The 18,694-nt window shown below is 35.1% G+C and overlaps 1 protein-coding gene across 6 annotated transcripts in view; it reads right to left on the bottom strand.

The window, feature by feature from the left end:
* Positions 1-18,694, bottom strand: part of LOC108397611 (sodium channel protein type 2 subunit alpha) — a 115,173-nt gene that overhangs the window by 21,826 nt on the left and 74,653 nt on the right. For all 6 annotated transcript variants that reach the window (XM_073241583.1, XM_073241587.1, XM_073241586.1 and 3 more), the window contains 4 exons: positions 14,497-14,976; positions 5,628-5,748; positions 2,505-2,659; positions 759-932 (listed from right to left, as the gene is read on the bottom strand). In XM_073241583.1, the coding sequence (XP_073097684.1) occupies positions 759-932; positions 2,505-2,659; positions 5,628-5,748; positions 14,497-14,976 (930 nt within the window). The remainder of the gene's footprint in view (positions 1-758; positions 933-2,504; positions 2,660-5,627; positions 5,749-14,496; positions 14,977-18,694) is intronic.

Genomic DNA, 18,694 nt, shown 5'->3' with positions numbered 1-18,694 from the left:
TTCTTTTCTATCCATTCTTAATGAACTATTAATGTATAATCATTTAAGAAGTAAATCTCCAAAACTAAATAAAAATGGGTTTTAATTTTATTTTATTTTTGTTCAGCCAATACTTTGTATTTGTGAATAAGTGGTGAGATTTTTCCTTAAAATTCTCCCTCAGAAATCAGGGAGTAACTTCATATTCAGTTTCTTAAAGCCTCTTATACTCTGGTACTCCATCTGCTTTATCGCCAACACCAATGGAGATTAATAAAACTTTTAAATAATTGGCCCTTAGTCCATTTGTTTCAGCTGTCATAGAAATCAAGAAGTGTCTTTTGCTTTTTCAACTTCCAAATTTCCTCATGATCCGCCTCTGGGGCAAACACTTCTTAACAGGCTGTGGCGATGATGAAGATATGAACACCAAAGATGACTATGCAGAATTAAATACGCTTGTGTGAAAGGTGAGAGTGGAAAAAGCAAAACTTCTACCTTAATATATTATTTTGTATAACTTGGGATTTTAGGAATTAATTTGAAACTAAATCATTACACTTAAGGCAGCATTTGACTTTCATATATGAAAGTATGTGCATTTAAATCAGCAAAAAATATTTATAGGCATCTTCTTGTTGGGAAAATGGGAATCATCATTTAGAGCTGGGCCCGTGAAGTGTTTCCTGAGGGCCTACTTTGTGCTAGGCCCCACTGCCAGGACTAGCATATATCCTCGCATGCCAGTGGAATGAAATAAGAAAGCACAGAATACTCACATCCACAATCAGGAAATCCAGCCAGCACCAGGCATTGGTAAAGTATATTTGAAAACCATATGCAACCCACTTGAGAAGCATTTCTAGGATGAATATGTAAGTGAAAACTTTGTCAGCATATTCTAACATGGTCTTAATGGTTTTTCTCTGTTCAATATATATATCTTCAAAGGCCTGTAAGGGAAAAAAACTCCACTGAATATCATTGTCATAAAGTGTTCTTAATTAATGTCTTATTAGAAAAAAACGTGCTGGAAGCCTCCTCTCAGGTGCCTAAGTCTGGTTTCCCATAGCGGCATTTTGCTTTGCAGTTATCTGTAGGCAAATAACTATTGACTGGGTATTTCAGTCAACCAGTGAATTCAAATAATCTTCAAGTTTGGGTAGGAGGGTATCCTAACAGAACCTACAGATTTTGACAGACTGCCAGTTGCTTCGCTCTAGAGCAGGAGACAGAAGGTCATCTGCTAATAGATTTGCACTGTTCAGGGCAGAGTCACTGGAACCACCCTCTCATAATGCAAATGTGAGGCAAGGAGCCCCCTAGCCTGGAGAACAGCGAACAGACTATCGTCTCTCACGCTGTCCTCTACCCCTCGTGCTCAGTCTGGGCATGTGAGTGGTGGATGTCAGGGCAACTCTTTTTGCAGAGCTCTTGGGAAAGGGTGGGAGAGTTCATTTTTCAGGAGCCCCTGAGCCTTCTGGAATGAAAAGCTCATTTATCTAACTCGATCTCCTTGCGGGAAAAACTATTAGGGTAACCTGGTGTTCTGGCTCAAGGACAAAGGAAAATTTTCTTTCATGGTGAAAAGAAGGATCTGGGTTTGTGACCAGGGCTCAACAAAGGGCCTGAAGCCTTTTCAGCTCAATTTGTAGCTGAAATGGGAAGTCGCCCGGAAGCCAGACATTGTGCCAGCATGTTGATGTACTTTGGGAAGCTCTGACTGTGTGTAATTGAGAACCAAGAACTACTGGACAAGGGCACTAGTTCCTGATAGGACTTCAGAGTTCTCAGATGGCGCTAAAATGCATAGCAGACGTTCTTGGCTGTCTGTCCGGGACAGGATTTGGATTCTTCCTCAAATCAGAGGCAGGCTTAGAGGCCTTCCGATACAATGCTATAATCCTCGTAATGAAATCCACCTTCCAAACACTCCTCGACTAATTGAAAAAAAATGAGAGGAATGCAGCCCTATTGCCATTACCAAATGAGAGAACAGGTCACACTATTTTCATTATATTAGTCAATATTTTGACCAAATTGACCACTCCATTGAATGAAATCAGACATGAATTAAGTTTGTAATGCTTTCACTTGACTGCTAGTCAGTAATTAAGTGACTCTACCATTCGCCCTTCACTGTGGCTGGCACTAGTGAGTCAACATGAAGGGGAAAAATGAATTCCCTGCAAGATGCAGCCGGTGATAAGCAGTTTGATATTTAGCTGATAATCTCATATCATGTCTACATACTTCTTCTTAATATAAGAACTGCCCCTGATGACTCAAAGTCAGAAAGATCCTTCTTTAAATAAGAAACCATACTGATGGGAGTTGGATTCAACCTGAAGTCTACTCCAGAACAATAAAATGGGCTATTTATTGAGCCTCTCACACTGTGCTAAAAATATCCCACAAAATATCTCATCTTCACAAACACTTTATTTTAAAAACATGAACCATCAAGTCCACGGAAGGGAAAGGGAAAGGGCTTCTGGTAAAGCACAGGAGGTCACGTCACCTACCAGGGCCCCGCTGCTGAGCAGGATCATGAAGACAATGAAGGTTTCAAACCAGTTGTGCTCCACTATCTTATAGCAGGTTTTTCTCAGGTTCCACCAGAGTTTCCCTTTGCCTTCTTCTATGCTGATCTGGCAACACTTGAACTTTCGTACACAGTCTAAAAATATGTCAAAGTAAATGAAGAAAAAAATTACTCTTTGATTATGTACATTTGTGTTGGTGGGAGATTCATCTACACTATTACCTGACATATTGTAAATAACTGTTTTTAAGATGGCCTCTACTTAGACAAATAGAAATCATCTGTACAGTTTTTTAATCATTCATTCAACAATTTTTTAAATGTTTATGTGACTATTACAATGGGTTATATTACATTCTAAAAACATAGAAAAAGAGAGAAAAACAAAGTTTTTATTTCCAATCCTATCCTATCCTGTGAGTGTGATATTACATATGGACATTATACATATTTGAATTTTAATTAGTTCACTTAATAGTGAACATTTCTTTTTTTATTATAAGTAAATAGAATTTTGAAAGGTTTCACAATACTTCTTTAAGATTACCAGATTTCCCAGAATTTACATAACTAGTCCACTTTAATTGGATATTTAAGTTGCTTTTATTCTGGCTCTAATCAGTCAAAATATCAAACACCTTTGTGTAATTTGTGGACTACTAGATCAAAGGCTTGTCAACAAATATTTGAATACCTGCTGTATTCAAGGAATCGTATCAGACAAATTCTAATAGTACAATTGTAAACATAGCCTTGCTCTAAAGAAAGTGCATTTTAAGTAGAGGACTTTCCCCCACAAATACAGAGTAACAATTATCACAAAATAAGTAAGGCATTGTGAGAGTTCATTGGTAGAGGCTAATTACTGATATTTAGTTTAACAGAGAAAATGGATTTGGGGCCTGACTTTGAAATACGTTTAAGAATCAAGTCTACAATACGGAGCTGTGCAGGAACAGAGAAACAATGATATAAATAAAAATTAATGACAGGAAAGTCTAGAAGTTGCATGAAGGACATAATTAAGAGTCAAGACTATTTACCTGATAAGAACACTGATTTAGAATTATCTATGTCCACACAAGGCATTGGATGGGTAGGATGAAAAAGATGGAAAGGAGTTTAATCTATGAAATTCAATCAATTCAATAAGAGCAAAGATAATGGTGGTCATAGTGGTCAGGAATCAAAAGTTGACAGGACCTAGCAGCACACAGAATGGGGGGGAATGGGGGATTCTGAGATGTGGCAGAGAGGAGTCGTGCAGTAGGGTTTCAAACATGACAGAGAGCTTGTATTCAATTAATAAAAAAATGGAAACCTCATCTTGAAGGAGCATAATATTTTATGATACTTATCACATATTTTTTCATCAGATGTTACTTTATAATGTCAGTCAGCCAGATCATATCCTTTGTTTCAGGAAAAGCTTATGAAGTGCTATTTTGAATGTTGTTAGTTTCTCATTTAAGAAATAAATAGTATTATTTTTGTTCTTTCTTTCAGGGCAATACTTTTTTATGTTTTTGTCTCCCAGAAGATCAAGAAAGATCTACATGCCCTGGAAATACTCATTGTAATGAAGTAAATGGAACTGAATTCTTTTTTTTTTCCTTAAAGAAGATATTGAACAGAAAAAGACCAATTTAGTGTCAATGATAATAATGTCAATTTTGAGGTGCTGGATTATTTCTGGGAAGGAAGGAAGGGAACAGAGGTAAGGAAGCAGCACAAAAGGGGCCTAATCTGTGTCTGTTTTATTCTTAAATAAAAAGCCTGAAGCAAATATTACAAAAATTACAGATTGTTTAAGTTGGTTGGTGGGTATATATGTATTATTGTTATTTTCTATACTACGGTGGTGATATTTCATACTTAACATGTTTTTTAAACCCAAATGAAACACTTTTGGAATTAGTTTGATAAAATGACATTACCAGCAAGAATCTGAGGTAGTCATTATTTATCAAATACACTTTTACTTAAGCAGCTGCTATATGGTATTGAATTTGAAGCTAAGACATAGTATGAATTATTAAGTAGATGTTTACTGAAAAATGAGTTAAAAATGAAGTGATTCTCAGGGTTTCAGAGAGAGGTTTCCATACCTACAACCGTGATTCGTATAGGAAATGTAAGGAATTTCATGTCCTGCACTGTTGCACTAATTTTTTATGCTTCTTTGTATCATTAGTAGTGCATTCCCACACTGAATCGGAATCTGACTTGGCTTCGGTAAACCGGACAGGGGCAAGCCTGCCGCAAGTGGAGGCTTGACAAATCCTCAGCATTGAGGCCTCTCGCTCCTGTCTTCACTGCAAGAACAAGCCTGGCCCGCGTGTGGAAGACGCGGCGAGGGTGGGGCAAAGCTGAGTCAGCCCAACTGTCCCATCCAAGACCTCAGACTTGTGAGAAAGCCCGTCCAGTAACAGCAGAGCCACCTTAGCTGGCCACAGACTCATGAGCAAAAAGATGTGTTTTTGTTAAATGCTAAGAAGTTTTGGATGTCTTGATATACAATATTTTTGTTCAAGAGAGACTTGATCCATACTTCAAATAACGTAATTGTAACTTTCTTCAGAAAATCCTCCTGGTATTACCTGAGGGGCATGGTGCCCCATAACTCATAGTAAACTTTGGCATTTCATTATCTATTATCTGGGATCATTCACAATTAATAAAAAATTCTGATCTGCACAGATACAGATGACTGTTGTTATTCATGGACCGTTTTACATGTACATGTATCAACTAGTATCCATTATGATCTGACAAAACAGGAAACAACAAATTACTTGTTTAACTTTAAAAATGTTTCTCTTTTCTTTTTTAGAGCAAACGAGGGACGTGTGTGATCTGGCTTACTTTCTTATTAGATATGGTAGAAGGCCACCGAGACCCCAGATAATTAGCAGCATTTCTTGGAGTTGAACAGGATCCACAAAAATAGGAATGTCTGATTACATACACTAAATCTTGCCTTTTAAAAAAGCTCCTTTGTCTAATATAGAAAAAGCAAAAGCAAATAAATAAACAGTTGTTAGATGCGGATGACTGGGAGGGGCGCGGAGATGACTGAGCGCGCATGCGCTGTGCTGCTCACCTTCCGTGAAGCAGGCTTCGGGCTCCAGGGATTCTTCAGGCTCAGCCTCGGGCTGCTCTCCCTCCGCGGGAGCACCGATGTCCACGGTGCTGCCTTCAGATGAGCTAGTTGCATTTAGCTTCTGAAAATCAATTCCACAGAAAAGTCTTTAAAATATTTTCTTTATTCTACAGTATAAAAATTCAAGAGCTGTGCCCTCAAGTCTTCCATATGCATTTCCTTGATCTGTAATTTTAAAATATCTTAAACATAATGCCAGTCCGCTTTAGAAGAGGTGGGGGGTCACAAGATTAGATACAGCACCACAGCATTTTTTTGTCTTTAAAAATATAGTGCTCACAAGTTAAATAATTTTTGATGAAGTCCATGTATAGAGATTCTGAAATAAAAACCTGCAGAGTTTATGTAGGGTGCTAGAGGCGGATGATCATCTTGTGATCTTGTTTTTGTAAATTACTTGCAAATTATAGTTTGTTTTATTCTAAAATTGTGACCCAACCAATGAAAGCTGCACAAGTGTATTTTCATGTCAAATGCAGAAAAGATTTGATCAAATGCACATAAACAGCAACCATCTAAATTTATCCACTTTTCATTGACATGAAAACATATACCGGTTGTTATTAAATGTATTCTATAGTTTTCTAATTCTGGAAAGAGCAGCACATTGTTAGCTTTATAGCGAGAGCTGGTATTTTGCATTCTCTTTGGCCAATGCACTCCTGTGTTTCACTGTGCATTTGGAAACTACTTGTTACTTTGGCACTCTTACTTGTCCTGTTAATACGGGGAGAAATGAACCTTTGGTTGTTTTGTTTTCCGTGTTACATCAAATCCCACCAAAAGAAAAACAGAATTGAAAGAAGTTGTTTTAAATCTTGAAATGCAATGAACTTTAGCCAGATCAGGGTGCCCATGGAATCAGCATAATATCACAGAGAAAAATATAATCAAGAGAAGTTGCTTTAAATCTTGAAATGCAGTGAACTTTTAGCCAAGTCAGGGTGCCCGTGGAATCAGCATAAATGAAGGAATTCCCATCTTTAACCTGGTCTCATGCTTCAGGCATGACACAGGGCCAGGTATGAGTGCCACATGGAATCAGAGTAGTTTGGGCCATAGCATTCTTGGACCTGTTAACAATGTTATTACCATTAGTGCATAACATTAGGACACAGCTGAGCTGAAAAGAGCTACTTTATAAAGGGGATGAGGTAAGCACATGATAAAATGCACACTGAAGTATGTTGAACTACTATAAAATGGTCATCTGTAGTCAGTAATGGAAACGTTCTATTCATACTTGTGTTAAGGATTGTATGAAGATTGCTCCCAGAAAGATGGTTCCTTTCTTTTATGAAAACAATTTCCTTTACATAAAATATTTTCTTGGTATAGTGGTGTTAATTAAGTAAAAATATTTATATGAAATTGAAAATGCTTTTGTCTTGTGTTTTTTAATAATATCAATGATAGAACCACAAATATTTAGATAGGTTTGCCATCTAAGAACTAGCTAGTTACAGGATTATTTTCTAATTTGACCAAAATATTTAAAGATTATATATTATGAGGTGTTTGAAAGTTGATTTCTTTTTCTGCTCACTAAATAATTACAATACTAGACATATAATTATTATATTGTCATTAAAATTTGAATATATTTTGTTTTAAGATGAAATGTCAAATTAAGATTATTATAAACATTCTTAATTATTCTTAAAATATTACAAATATTTTAATTTCTTAGACTATTTCTTATTTCCTATCCTTTGTCTTTCAATGAGATTCTTTGGTATGTGTGGTTGTGTTTACACACATGTAATGGCCTAAGAAATAACCAAATTATCCTCTCATTCCAATTCACCTGATTTACATGAAGTCATTACATATTAGGGACCTGAAAATACTGATCTTATCACTTGCCAGAACATGACATAGGATATCAGAAAAACTGAAACTTAGTCATATCTGATCTAATTACAGATAGCTCACAATAGGAAATGGAAAACATTCCTTTTAGGGAAGAGGATTACCCTGCAAATACAGACTGGGGGGATATTCTCACTTAAATTCAGAGTAATACAAATCTTTAAAGATTCTGAATTGTGTGAGTAATGACTAACAACTTTTAGGATTAGGACTGCTGTTTCAATATCAGCTTCCCAATTATTAAGACCTGAGATGATCTACAAAGTAAACTGTAGTTTAACTTTGGGGTCAAGAAAACTAACACTGAATCATTTTGAAAACATTTTTCCTTTCCCCTTTATATGTGTGAATCTATAGTCCTAGTGGTAACTGAAACCTCTTTAAGGAGAGGTAGTCTCTTTTCTATCTTTCTCCTGATATGGAACAGCACAGATCTACCCGTCACAAGTATCACTTTATTTGGTTTACAAAAAAGAATCTAAGTTGTATGTGAATCAACTCCAGCCAATCCAGTGTCTAGAGGACTTGTGGCTTTAATCATCTTGTCAAAAGTTAGAGTGAGTCAGTAGCTGGACTCTAGGTCTTCTGTACCTCATTTTTACAGGAATCATTAGAGAATTTCTTTGATGATTCACAAGTAAACACAATCTTTACCAATTTCAAGCATTTAGAGGACATGATATGTAATTAAATATTGTAGATATCACCACTTGTGATATTGTTGATTCCCATGTTTCATGACTGTGAACTTAGTGTTAATTCAAGTTATAGTCATATTCTTACAGGTAGGTATTATGTAGAGTAAAGCTCTATTTATATTGGAATATTTTATGAATAAAAAGTTTATTTTAAATAATACTACTAGATGTAGGCAAAAGATTTTGATTTATGAAACTTTTCTTGATAACATCAATTCACAGACTTTCTTAAAATTAGTTAAGAGGCAAATAGTACATAAAAATGTTGACTGAAAGTTAAAATGCGTACAAAGCACATAAAAAAAATCTAAAGAATCATATTAAGAATATAAAACTCTTCAGGTTCAGATATGGTCATAATCAATCCAAACCACATACAAATTCACCAATTAGAACTGTCAAATACACACCATTAGATGGAACTATTAGAACTCATGTACTTAATAATTTTCAAATAAAGGTTGTCTGTAAATGCTCAAATCTAGGCCTCATTCACTGTAAAATGTCATGAGTAAGAGACCAAAATATGAATTGACTAGAAATAATAACCAATTCTATACTTGACAACTTTTATGTTTCCCTTTGGTAAAATTTAGATATTTAGGTTCCCCTTTTTATTATCTGTGCTTGTTTATCAGGAAACAGGTAGACTGAGTGATACTGTTAGAGTACCCTTGCCTAGTTAAAATGTTAACAAAATATGGATATATTCCAATGTGAGGACAGTAAAGAGATTAAACACGTACACCCAATTGTTATTTGCTATGACTACCACTGGCCATCATTTACTTTCTGGTGTAAATATTAGTTGAACATCAGTTTTAATAAAAACCCTGTATTACAGGGCTCTTCCTATAGAAAATCTGCTGGATTCTTCTGAGTGCTGAGTCCTGAGTCAATAGGAGTTAAGTAGGATAGAATCTATTTTGCTTAATGATCTAATAAATAAATATCAAGGTACACAATATTTCACTCTGTTCCTTTAGAAACTACATTTCTGACTTACTTTCCATATAATTGATAAATTACTATTAAATGTCAACATGTCAAACTAAATCTTTCAGAAAGTAAAAGAATTTTAAAGAATAATTAATCACAACAGAAAAAGGGAGTGAAAACATCACTTCCTATTAAAGTTTTCATAAACGTGTTTGTTTCTCCTTAGGAATTTAAGATACTTTAAGAAAATAAAATTAGTAGAGTTTACATGTAGTTTAGAGGTATGTTCTAATCTGATCCAATAAAAGGATTTGGGATTTTAAAATATCTTCAAATATAGGTTAAATCAAGTATTTCATACCTAACTGTTTTGAGCTCCAAGAATGGCAATCCTTTGTTCCACATGGATCTTAATTCTAATCTGTATTTAAGAAGCTCTGGGTTATTTTACATGAAATATATTAACACCAGAATAATGACAGTGATAATCTTGCTTGCTTTGGGATATGATTAAGGTCAAAGTGACACATTAATACCAGAAAGGAATTGTTGTTACCTTTTTAATAAAGATGGCAAAAATAAAAAATATCATTACTATTATACTACCTTACCCCCAAATCAGTTTTCTCTTTATAATAGATACATTCTGAAATTTTCTAAACTGCAAATAACAGAATTTTAAATATTTTTCTTGGAATGGCAAAAGTAATCTTTATATCATACTGGCCTACCCCTCAGTAGATAGGTAGTGCCCCAAAGACCTGCATGTTAGGCCCACTTTGTTTTTACATTAAGGATATTTAGAGGTTTTTCTACCTTAATCACTATCCCACTAGAAAACATTCCCTTGAAGATTAAATATTCCCTAGGATAAAATCATAGATGGATTCCTACTGAATAATCCTCCTAAATCCTCCCTATACATCTTTCCTGCCTTCCCAGCTCCTAGTGGTGTAGAACAGGAAACAGATGTGTTCAAGGCAACTGGAAACTGTAATAATGTGAGAATGAAGAACAAAAGAAGTCAATTTTCAGCAGTTTCTGCTTAGAATGTGTTCTGCCATACTTGATCCAAATAAATCTCCTAAATAAAAGTGATAGGCAATATAGCTGATCATCACTTTCCTCACACACTTCTCTACACAGGAACTTGGGAAATGGGGTACTCAGAAAATAAGGAGGCTAACCTTGGCTCCTTCCAAGAAGCTGTGAAAAACAAGCCATTATCTTAAGGAATCAAATGCCATCTCTTCTGAAGAATTAATACATAATAGGAAAAAGTGATTCTCTTTAGTCTAGTGTATATGTGTATCTGTACTGATTGTGAGCAATTATACATCTTGGGTCCCATTTCCTATCATTCCTCCAATATATAAGGCATTGTCTTCCATGCTTCTAGACTGCCAGGGACTGAATATTTTGTTTCAAAGTATAAAAAAACACCCCAAGAAGGGCATTATCACTGTTTCCTTTTAAAGAGCCAAATGTGCTTGGTAGGGATCTTTTACAGTTTTAATGGCAAAAGGAGAGGAAACAGCATCTAAGTAACAAAGCATTTGGTTAAAATTTCGTGAAGAAATAATCAAATTTGATTCAGCAATTCGATTAACACATCTGAGCATAAAACTATAATTTCAACATCAGAAAATGCAAAGGTCCACAAAATGGAGCTCGCAGGATGGTGTTAGGCTCATTGCCACAGTCACATGACTAGGGAGGCCCTTTCATTTAAAAACACCCAAAGGCCAAGAGGGCATGATAATTCTCTTCTTAAATAGGAGTTCGCAGTGGGTGATCTATTTACATAATATTCTTCAGGAGAAAGTTACCCAATAGGTCTGGATGAAATAGAGGAGAGACAGAAACATAAAGGACAGAGGAGCAGAAGGATGAAGAAGGTGGATGTCAGGTCTGTTTTCAAAATGAACATACCACTTATCAGACTGTCTCTCTTACTCTTTTGGTGTACACAAGATGTTTATTTCCTTTTTTTTGTAGTCTTTGGAGTTTTAGGGATAAATACAAACAGAATCTTCAGGGAATCATATTCTAAATGTAAAATATGTTTGGTCAATAGCTGAGTAAAGCGATGCTGTTTTTCTCTAAAATGAAGTACATAAAAGATGTACCCAAGTTGCTAGTAGCCAAATCATACGCATTTCAATTCCTTCACATCATTATCACATTAAAACATCCTTTGGAGGTCTGCACGTGAATAAGGGATTGTTTAAATTTGCAGATTACCCTTCAGAAAAACTTAGCATTGAACAAATCATTACCAACAAAGTACACACTCTCTGGGGCGATATTTAAATACAAAAAAAAACGAAGGGCAGGGGAAAGAAAGCTTGCCTGCAAGAGTTTTTCAAAGAGCACTTACATTTCTTGTTTAGGCCCTTAGCATGTTCAAAACTGTGCAGTGTTCAATGGAAATTAAATAATCCATGAAGGCATGCAAGTTTAACTTTTCACTGAATACGCTGTCTATTAAAATCTAGGTAAGGAAATTAGCAGGTAAATCATGACTTTTCAAAGTCAGGGTTGCCAGACTTGGCTGACCATGCTTTATATGACTCAGCCGAAGAGCAGGCTGTGCGTGTTTTTATTTTACTGCTGATGGATGGGTAAGGAATGTAGCTGAGTAACATGCAGGCCAGTCAAATTCATTTAAAAACTGATCATATTTATATATGTACAACTTGCTTGGGTAACCTGGGTAAAAGTGGTGGCACGAGCCTCTGGCTGGTTAAAAAACACCAGAGCGGCACTCTTGACGGCTCCAGCTTGGTTTTACCCCTGTGAGAAGTAAGAATGGTAAGCAGTGAAGGTCACCACATTGCACTAGTAAATTTCACTTCAAAAAATAATCATTCAAACATGGCTTCAATATTATTACAACTCTAAAAGAAAAGCCAGCCATTCAAAATCACAGAGTATTAAAGGAATTCTTTTAAGTATAATCAAACTAAGAGTTAAACCACCTGTGTTATGACATCATACGTTCTAGAGAATCCACAGAAAATTATCAAAGAATCATAAAAAGTTAGCAAAGACAGTGAAGAAGATTTAGTTCAAACATCTAAACAACTTCTGGGTCCCGTTAGTTAATTTGCTTTATAAAAAGGGAATTCATTTAGGTATTTTCAAAGAATTTTAAAGTGCACCATTTTTCCTTTAGTTTTTTAAAATCGTTTAGACAAGAATATCAATGAATGTCATACCATTTTTTTACTACTCCATAGGTGATATTTAAATGCACAATGCCCATCCCACCATTTAAGAAAATGACTGGACAAAAATAACAAAAAGACAGAACACCAAACATATATTAGGTGGGAATATTTGGAATTCGTGGACAACTGTTTCAATTCTCTTTTGTTTTCCAGCATACAGCTACCAGGTAAAATACTAAAAGGTTAAAACCTGCACATATTTCCTTCCTAGAATATTATCCTAATCCTTTTTTAGTTTGTGAGTTAATATTTAGGATTTTTCTATAAAGCCATAATTGAACATTTCTGCAAATAATAAAGTTTAACACCCCGGTTAACAGTCACCCTAGTGAGAACGTATTGAAAGGCTCAATCCAGCTAAAGCAATAAAATAATTCTTTCTACTTCCAAGTGGCAGATCGGTTCTCTGCCTCAAATTCCAAAGTATTGACTTCACATATATTATTTCAATTAGAAAACAAATGAAAAAACGTAATGATAAGGGCCTAGGAGTTTGGGTTTTCCTACTATAGGCCCCACCTTACTAGATTATTCCTCTTATGAAAAAAAATAATGGTTTGAGACAAGGCAGAATACATACTTTTTGGAGAAGTCTAAGGCTTTAAAATTTCTGAAAATTAAGATGACTGGATGTCAAGTCAACCATACCTCAAAAGCTTCACAAACTTAGCCAAAAATTTAAACTGACTGATGGCTTCAACATTTGATTCATTATAATTCATTCTTAGGTTATATGACAAACTAAAATTAAATACATATAAAAGTAAAAATTCACTTTCCTTACTGTAAGGGGGATATTTACTATTAGGTATAATGGCAAAATAATCAGAGTGGAATGTATATTAAAACTGAATGATCCGATGCTATCTTTTAAACACCAACTTCAGTTTCTCGTACTGCACACTGTCTGAAACTAGGCCCCCTTGCAGCATAGCCTGTCCAACAGTCCTCATCCAAAATTTTATTAACCAGATCTTAAGATATTCAATTTTAAAATAGTGATCTTATTAGTAAACACTTGAGTTCAACTAATTACAGCAATTCCATGCCCCATGTTCATAAAGCTGTATTATTTTCCCCTTGATTCCTATCAGTTATTTTGTGAAATTAGGATCTATTGCCTTGTGACTTGAATGTTATAATAGCAGAGGCCTTTCTCTTCTCTACCAATCAATTCAAATGACAAGCAAGGATGAATTTTTGCTTTTGGTTGTTATTTTTATTTGTTTATGCAAGCTTTCATTACTAGGAATTCTGTCCTCATTCTGTACAGTTAAACAATTAAACACTAAGGGTTTAAATTCCTTCTTCTCTTTACCCCCAGCTATGTGCTTACTAACTTGTAAATAAACCAAAAACATACTCTAGTTTACATACTCTTACAGTAAGTCAAAGAATACTTTAAACTACCAAGACTCTTAACTGTAGCTGGTATATTCAGCATTTTAAATTCTATAATGTACAGTAAGTTTTTGTTTTGTTTAGACAGCATGCAGTGGCTCAGTAGGGTTAAAACTATTTTCAGCATGATTCTTTATCTCTAACTTCATTTCCTTAAAAAAATCATTTACTTCAAGAAACATGAAACTATATGTACATATCAAGCCAAAATCCCAATCAGATTTTTCCATGAATAAATACACCTGAGCAAATGAAAGAAGATGACATTTTATGAAGTATTTCATAAGAGCCAAGAATGTAGCAAAATGAGAACTGGAACTGTCTTCTCACCAAGTATTTCTCTAGTATATACAAGAAACCACCTCTGTGGGAGAATTAGAAGGATAAAAGTGGATAAACTGAGGCATTCTCACAAATTCGAAATATTTCAACACTTAGAAAAATTCATATTAATTTGCATATTATCAAGAATTCAAAATGGTGAATATTTTTCAAAATTAGCATATCACTTGTCTAGCTACCGCTTTTTCAATTTTTCTATCACCAATTTTGCCATAGAACATATGTCAATAGATACTTTCTTACAGAAAGAAAACATAAATTTAAAATAGTCTGATAGCTTACAGGATACATAATACCGATTATCTTCTTACTTAGAGTCCCTACCTCTTTGCTTTCCTCCATATCTGACTCGCTGCTGAATTCTTCAGTATTTAAATTTTCAAAGTCAGATTCTCCAACAGCAATTGGTACCGTCACAGTGAGGCTGGGGTTGTTTATAAATGACATGTAGTCACTTTCATCCACGACATATTTTTCTACACTGCTGCCTATACCGCTAGTAGTTCCATTTCCATCTTTGAGATAATTGAGGTCTTTGCCTATTTCTATGGTGGTATGGTTGGAAATACAGCTATCTTTTTTGTTATTTAGATCTTCAAGAGGTTTGATTTCATCTAAAGCTTTCTGTTTTCTAACAAAGGCTTTCTGAATAAATTCACGTAGTTTTCTCTTAACATAGTCGATTCCTTTCTGCATCCTTCCCACTGCAATCTGCAGATTGTTCATCTCATTATCATCATCAGTGGCAGCGAGATTGTCAGAACTGAATGAGCTCAACAGCAAGGCCAGGAAGAGGTTCAGGACCTAAGACGCAATACAAACATAGGTGATCAAAACATTGTTTCATTTGCTCTTGATTATAAAGTTTCCAAGATTGTTTTTACACCTTGTTTTCTGTTAATAGGTATTCCTTCTATTTCATGGTAAACTATCCTGAAAAAAAAGGTAAGTAAAATAAATACCTGGCCAATATTAAATTATATTATTAACACTAATTCCTTTAGAGTCATTGCAAAATTACTGAAACCACTGATGTATGAAATTTCTATATTAAGTTCAGTTCCAAAAGACAAATTTTCATTATTTAGATAACTGTACAGTGAAAGAGAAAAAAAAAGTTTTAGTTGGGATGCTAAATATTTTACCCATGTAACCTGGACTTTCCAGGACACGGATAATTTATTATAATTTTATTCCTAAAACCAAAGATAACTCCAATATCTATAAATATGATTTTACTTTTATGTATTTGTGCCAGTTTTTGCTGCTAGATAATTTTCCATGTTAGAAAAAAATATACCTATTGCTAGATCAAGTCTCAGTTTTTGGTTCAGAAAATTGTGGCCACTAGATTTATACAACTGTTGCAAGTACTACAAAGAAATGGTTATTATACAGTAATAATGATGTTAATATCAAGTTAAAGATTGTGGATTCAAGATATCACCATGAATAAGACCACTAATTTGTCTCTAACATGGGTGTTCAAAAATAGGTCCTACTGATAGGAGTGAATGAAAAGATTAGTGACTCTAAGCCCATTGTATGAGCTCAAAAAGAGGTAATCTACTAAGAATCAGGTACCCCCTTGGGCAAAAGACCATGTCATGCAATTTTTTTCAGCATTTGATTGATAAAGTCTGTTATTCTCTGGTTATTCAAGCATATAGAACAAAGGAAGGATATAGTAATAAAGGAGTAAATAAAAAATAAATAGTACAGAAGAGGAATCTTAGAAAAGATTTTAAGTAAAACTCCAATGAAAAGGATGCTACATTCTTGCTAAGTTCCTATCTTTTCAATAAGCTAATGAGGCTTATAGCTCCTTTGTCTAATCAGTTGCAAATTAATACTACCAGTGGTAGTAAGAAAAGTGAAAACATGTAAGATTCAATAAGGACTGAATATAAATCTGTGAGTCTATTCTGGTTTCTCTCAGTTACTATACCATGGCTGCTGATATTGATACCACTTCTTTACTTCTGAAATTTACCAATGAAATTGTATTTTATTGTGATCTTCCTTTGAATTTATTATTTGGATGAAGAACAGATAAAAAGACAAAATATATATATGAAATCAAATCAAGTCTATAATACAAACTTAAGAGTTTTTCTTTCTTTCTGTTCTGTTCAATTAAGCTACATTTTGTTTTTCTCCATAGTAAAACTGAATTTTGGTGCCATAATTGTTTTCTTGATTTAGTTCCTTAAGATTTATTAATGAACTGCTCTATTTGGAAAATTTTCTTTGTACATATCAATCAACCTTCCCAGAGTGAGATTCAACTTACATTTTCTCTTCAAAGCACTGGGGCAAGTTCACCATTTATAAATGCGTCATTTTCCGTTAAGACTGTATGGCCTGCTCCCCGTTCCCTTTAGAATTAGAGTGTTGGGCAGTCTGTGGCCCCACCTCTGGCTGGCTTGTGGATCAGGCATGTAGGGACTACCACACCTCTTGCACTGGAGCACCAGATGGAAGTTTATGCCAAAAGGGGGTCATGCCAGCTTGCCTCGGGGGGACTGTTCCCTCTGGTGAGAATGAGGAGGAAGGACTGGAGGAGGCGGTATGTCCAGTTTATTCAGTCTTACTTAAGCAAATGTGATATGAACATACATCCTTAATAATAGTACATGAGACAGATGTTATTACTACCTTACTTACTCCAAAAAATACCTAGAATATATGACAAAAGTAGGAACTTCTAAAAACTGATAGTCAAAAAGGGAAAGCCTTTAATTTTTTTCCCTAAAGGTACAGAAGTTAAATTTATGTGAGTAGATGGAAAAGATTATAATGCAGACTGTATCTTTTTATATATATATAGTAATACAAGTTAATATTAAATGTCATCCATAGGTATAGATATTCCTGAAATTTTCTTTTCCTCTTGAATCCTCTGTGTGATTATATATTAGGAAGAGATGCTTTCTTCAGTAAACTAATAGATGATATGTGATACATGATTTGTCTCAAATCCATTCTGCATTTTCCTGCTATATAAATTTTAATAAAACACCACTTCACTATTGCCACTTTCCTAATAGCCATATGTAGCTTTGAATTGCCTATAGAAGAAAAAATCCAATTTTGATATGCACGTCTTTTCATAAATTAAAGTCTACAAGGCCGGCCCCGAACTCACTTCCTATTACTCCCACCGTGAATCCCTGCTGCAGCCTGACTTGCTTGGTCATTGTTTCGTAAAGGATTCTGTTCTCTGCCTTTTCTTCTTTTCTCCCAATGTATGCCAAATAGATATATGAAATCAAATGAAGTCTGTAATACAAACTTATGAATTTTTCTTTCTTTCTGTTCTGTATAACCCTATGTTTCTTTCTGTTCTATGCAATCTTGTACTTTTCTGAAAGCAAGCAGGTTGTACTGGGGATTGCAAAGGCTCTAAAATACATGTAGAAATTCTTTGACATTCTTCCCTTCGAGGGTCAAAGCCTTCGAAACATTCATAAGTGATCAGGGACCTTTTTCTTATGCGTGAGCTCTTCTCAGTGACTAGCTTCTAATGAACAGAATATGGCAGAAGTGATGGTATGTGACTTCAAGGTCAGAACATAAAGAAGGCTTTCCCCTGGCCATCTCATAGCGCCACTCTGGGAGAATCCCCTCTGCAGCCCCAGGGAGAGGTCCACGTGGAGAGGGACTGACGCCTTGGACCGACAGTCAACAACTAACGGGGTCCGCCTGCCAATAAGCATGAGCGAGCCTTCTTGGAAGCCAATCCTCCGGCCTCAGTCATGAAAACTGGGGCGTTGGTCAGTATCTTTCTTGAAAGCAACCTTATGACAAGCCCTCAGTCAGACTGCTCGGCTAAGCTGCTGCTGTATTTCTGATCCACAGAAACCACAAGATCATAATTGTTCGTTGTCTTAAGTCACTGTTCATATTTCTGTATTAACACTGTTCATGTTTTTTGTTACTTTAAGAATAGGTCAGAATTATCTAAGCTAATACTGAGGAGGCTGAAATCTAGGGAAGAATAAAAATAAATGATAGTCTTTTGCCTTTCTTTCCCTTTCCTTTTGGGGAATTGGAGGTTACTTTTATATGGAATGAAATTAAATTTATAAATTATTTACTTACAACTATTGCTTATGACAGTCCTGGCTGTATCCTATGGGACTGGGACCTAATCAAGAATGATTACTTGATGTTTACCGTCTAAGAGCCTGACCCCTCTCACACAGCCTACCGTCCCTTCCTTTTCCATCCTCTGGATACACTCTCCCTAGTTTGAGACAGTTTACCTTTTCCTACCAAACTAAATCTGACATCTTAATTAAAGATATTTCAGGTCCAAAATCCTTGACAAAGCCTTCTCTGATCATCCTCGCCCCTGTACAGCCATGTTTCCATTTTGATAACTGACACTTTGTTTGACATGTATTAGATACTTCCTATTTTTACTGTTTTACTATAAAATATGACTAAAAAATCGACTAAATGTCGTATCACTGTGCCCTATATATGCATCTTCCTATCATCTTACCTATGTCTCGAG

Source organism: Manis javanica, chromosome 7, assembly GCF_040802235.1.
Source record: "Manis javanica isolate MJ-LG chromosome 7, MJ_LKY, whole genome shotgun sequence".
Classification (NCBI taxonomy): Eukaryota; Metazoa; Chordata; class Mammalia; order Pholidota; family Manidae; genus Manis; species Manis javanica.
The sequence above is the reverse complement of the archived record's forward strand: the minus strand, read 5'-3'. Positions and strand labels throughout refer to the sequence as shown.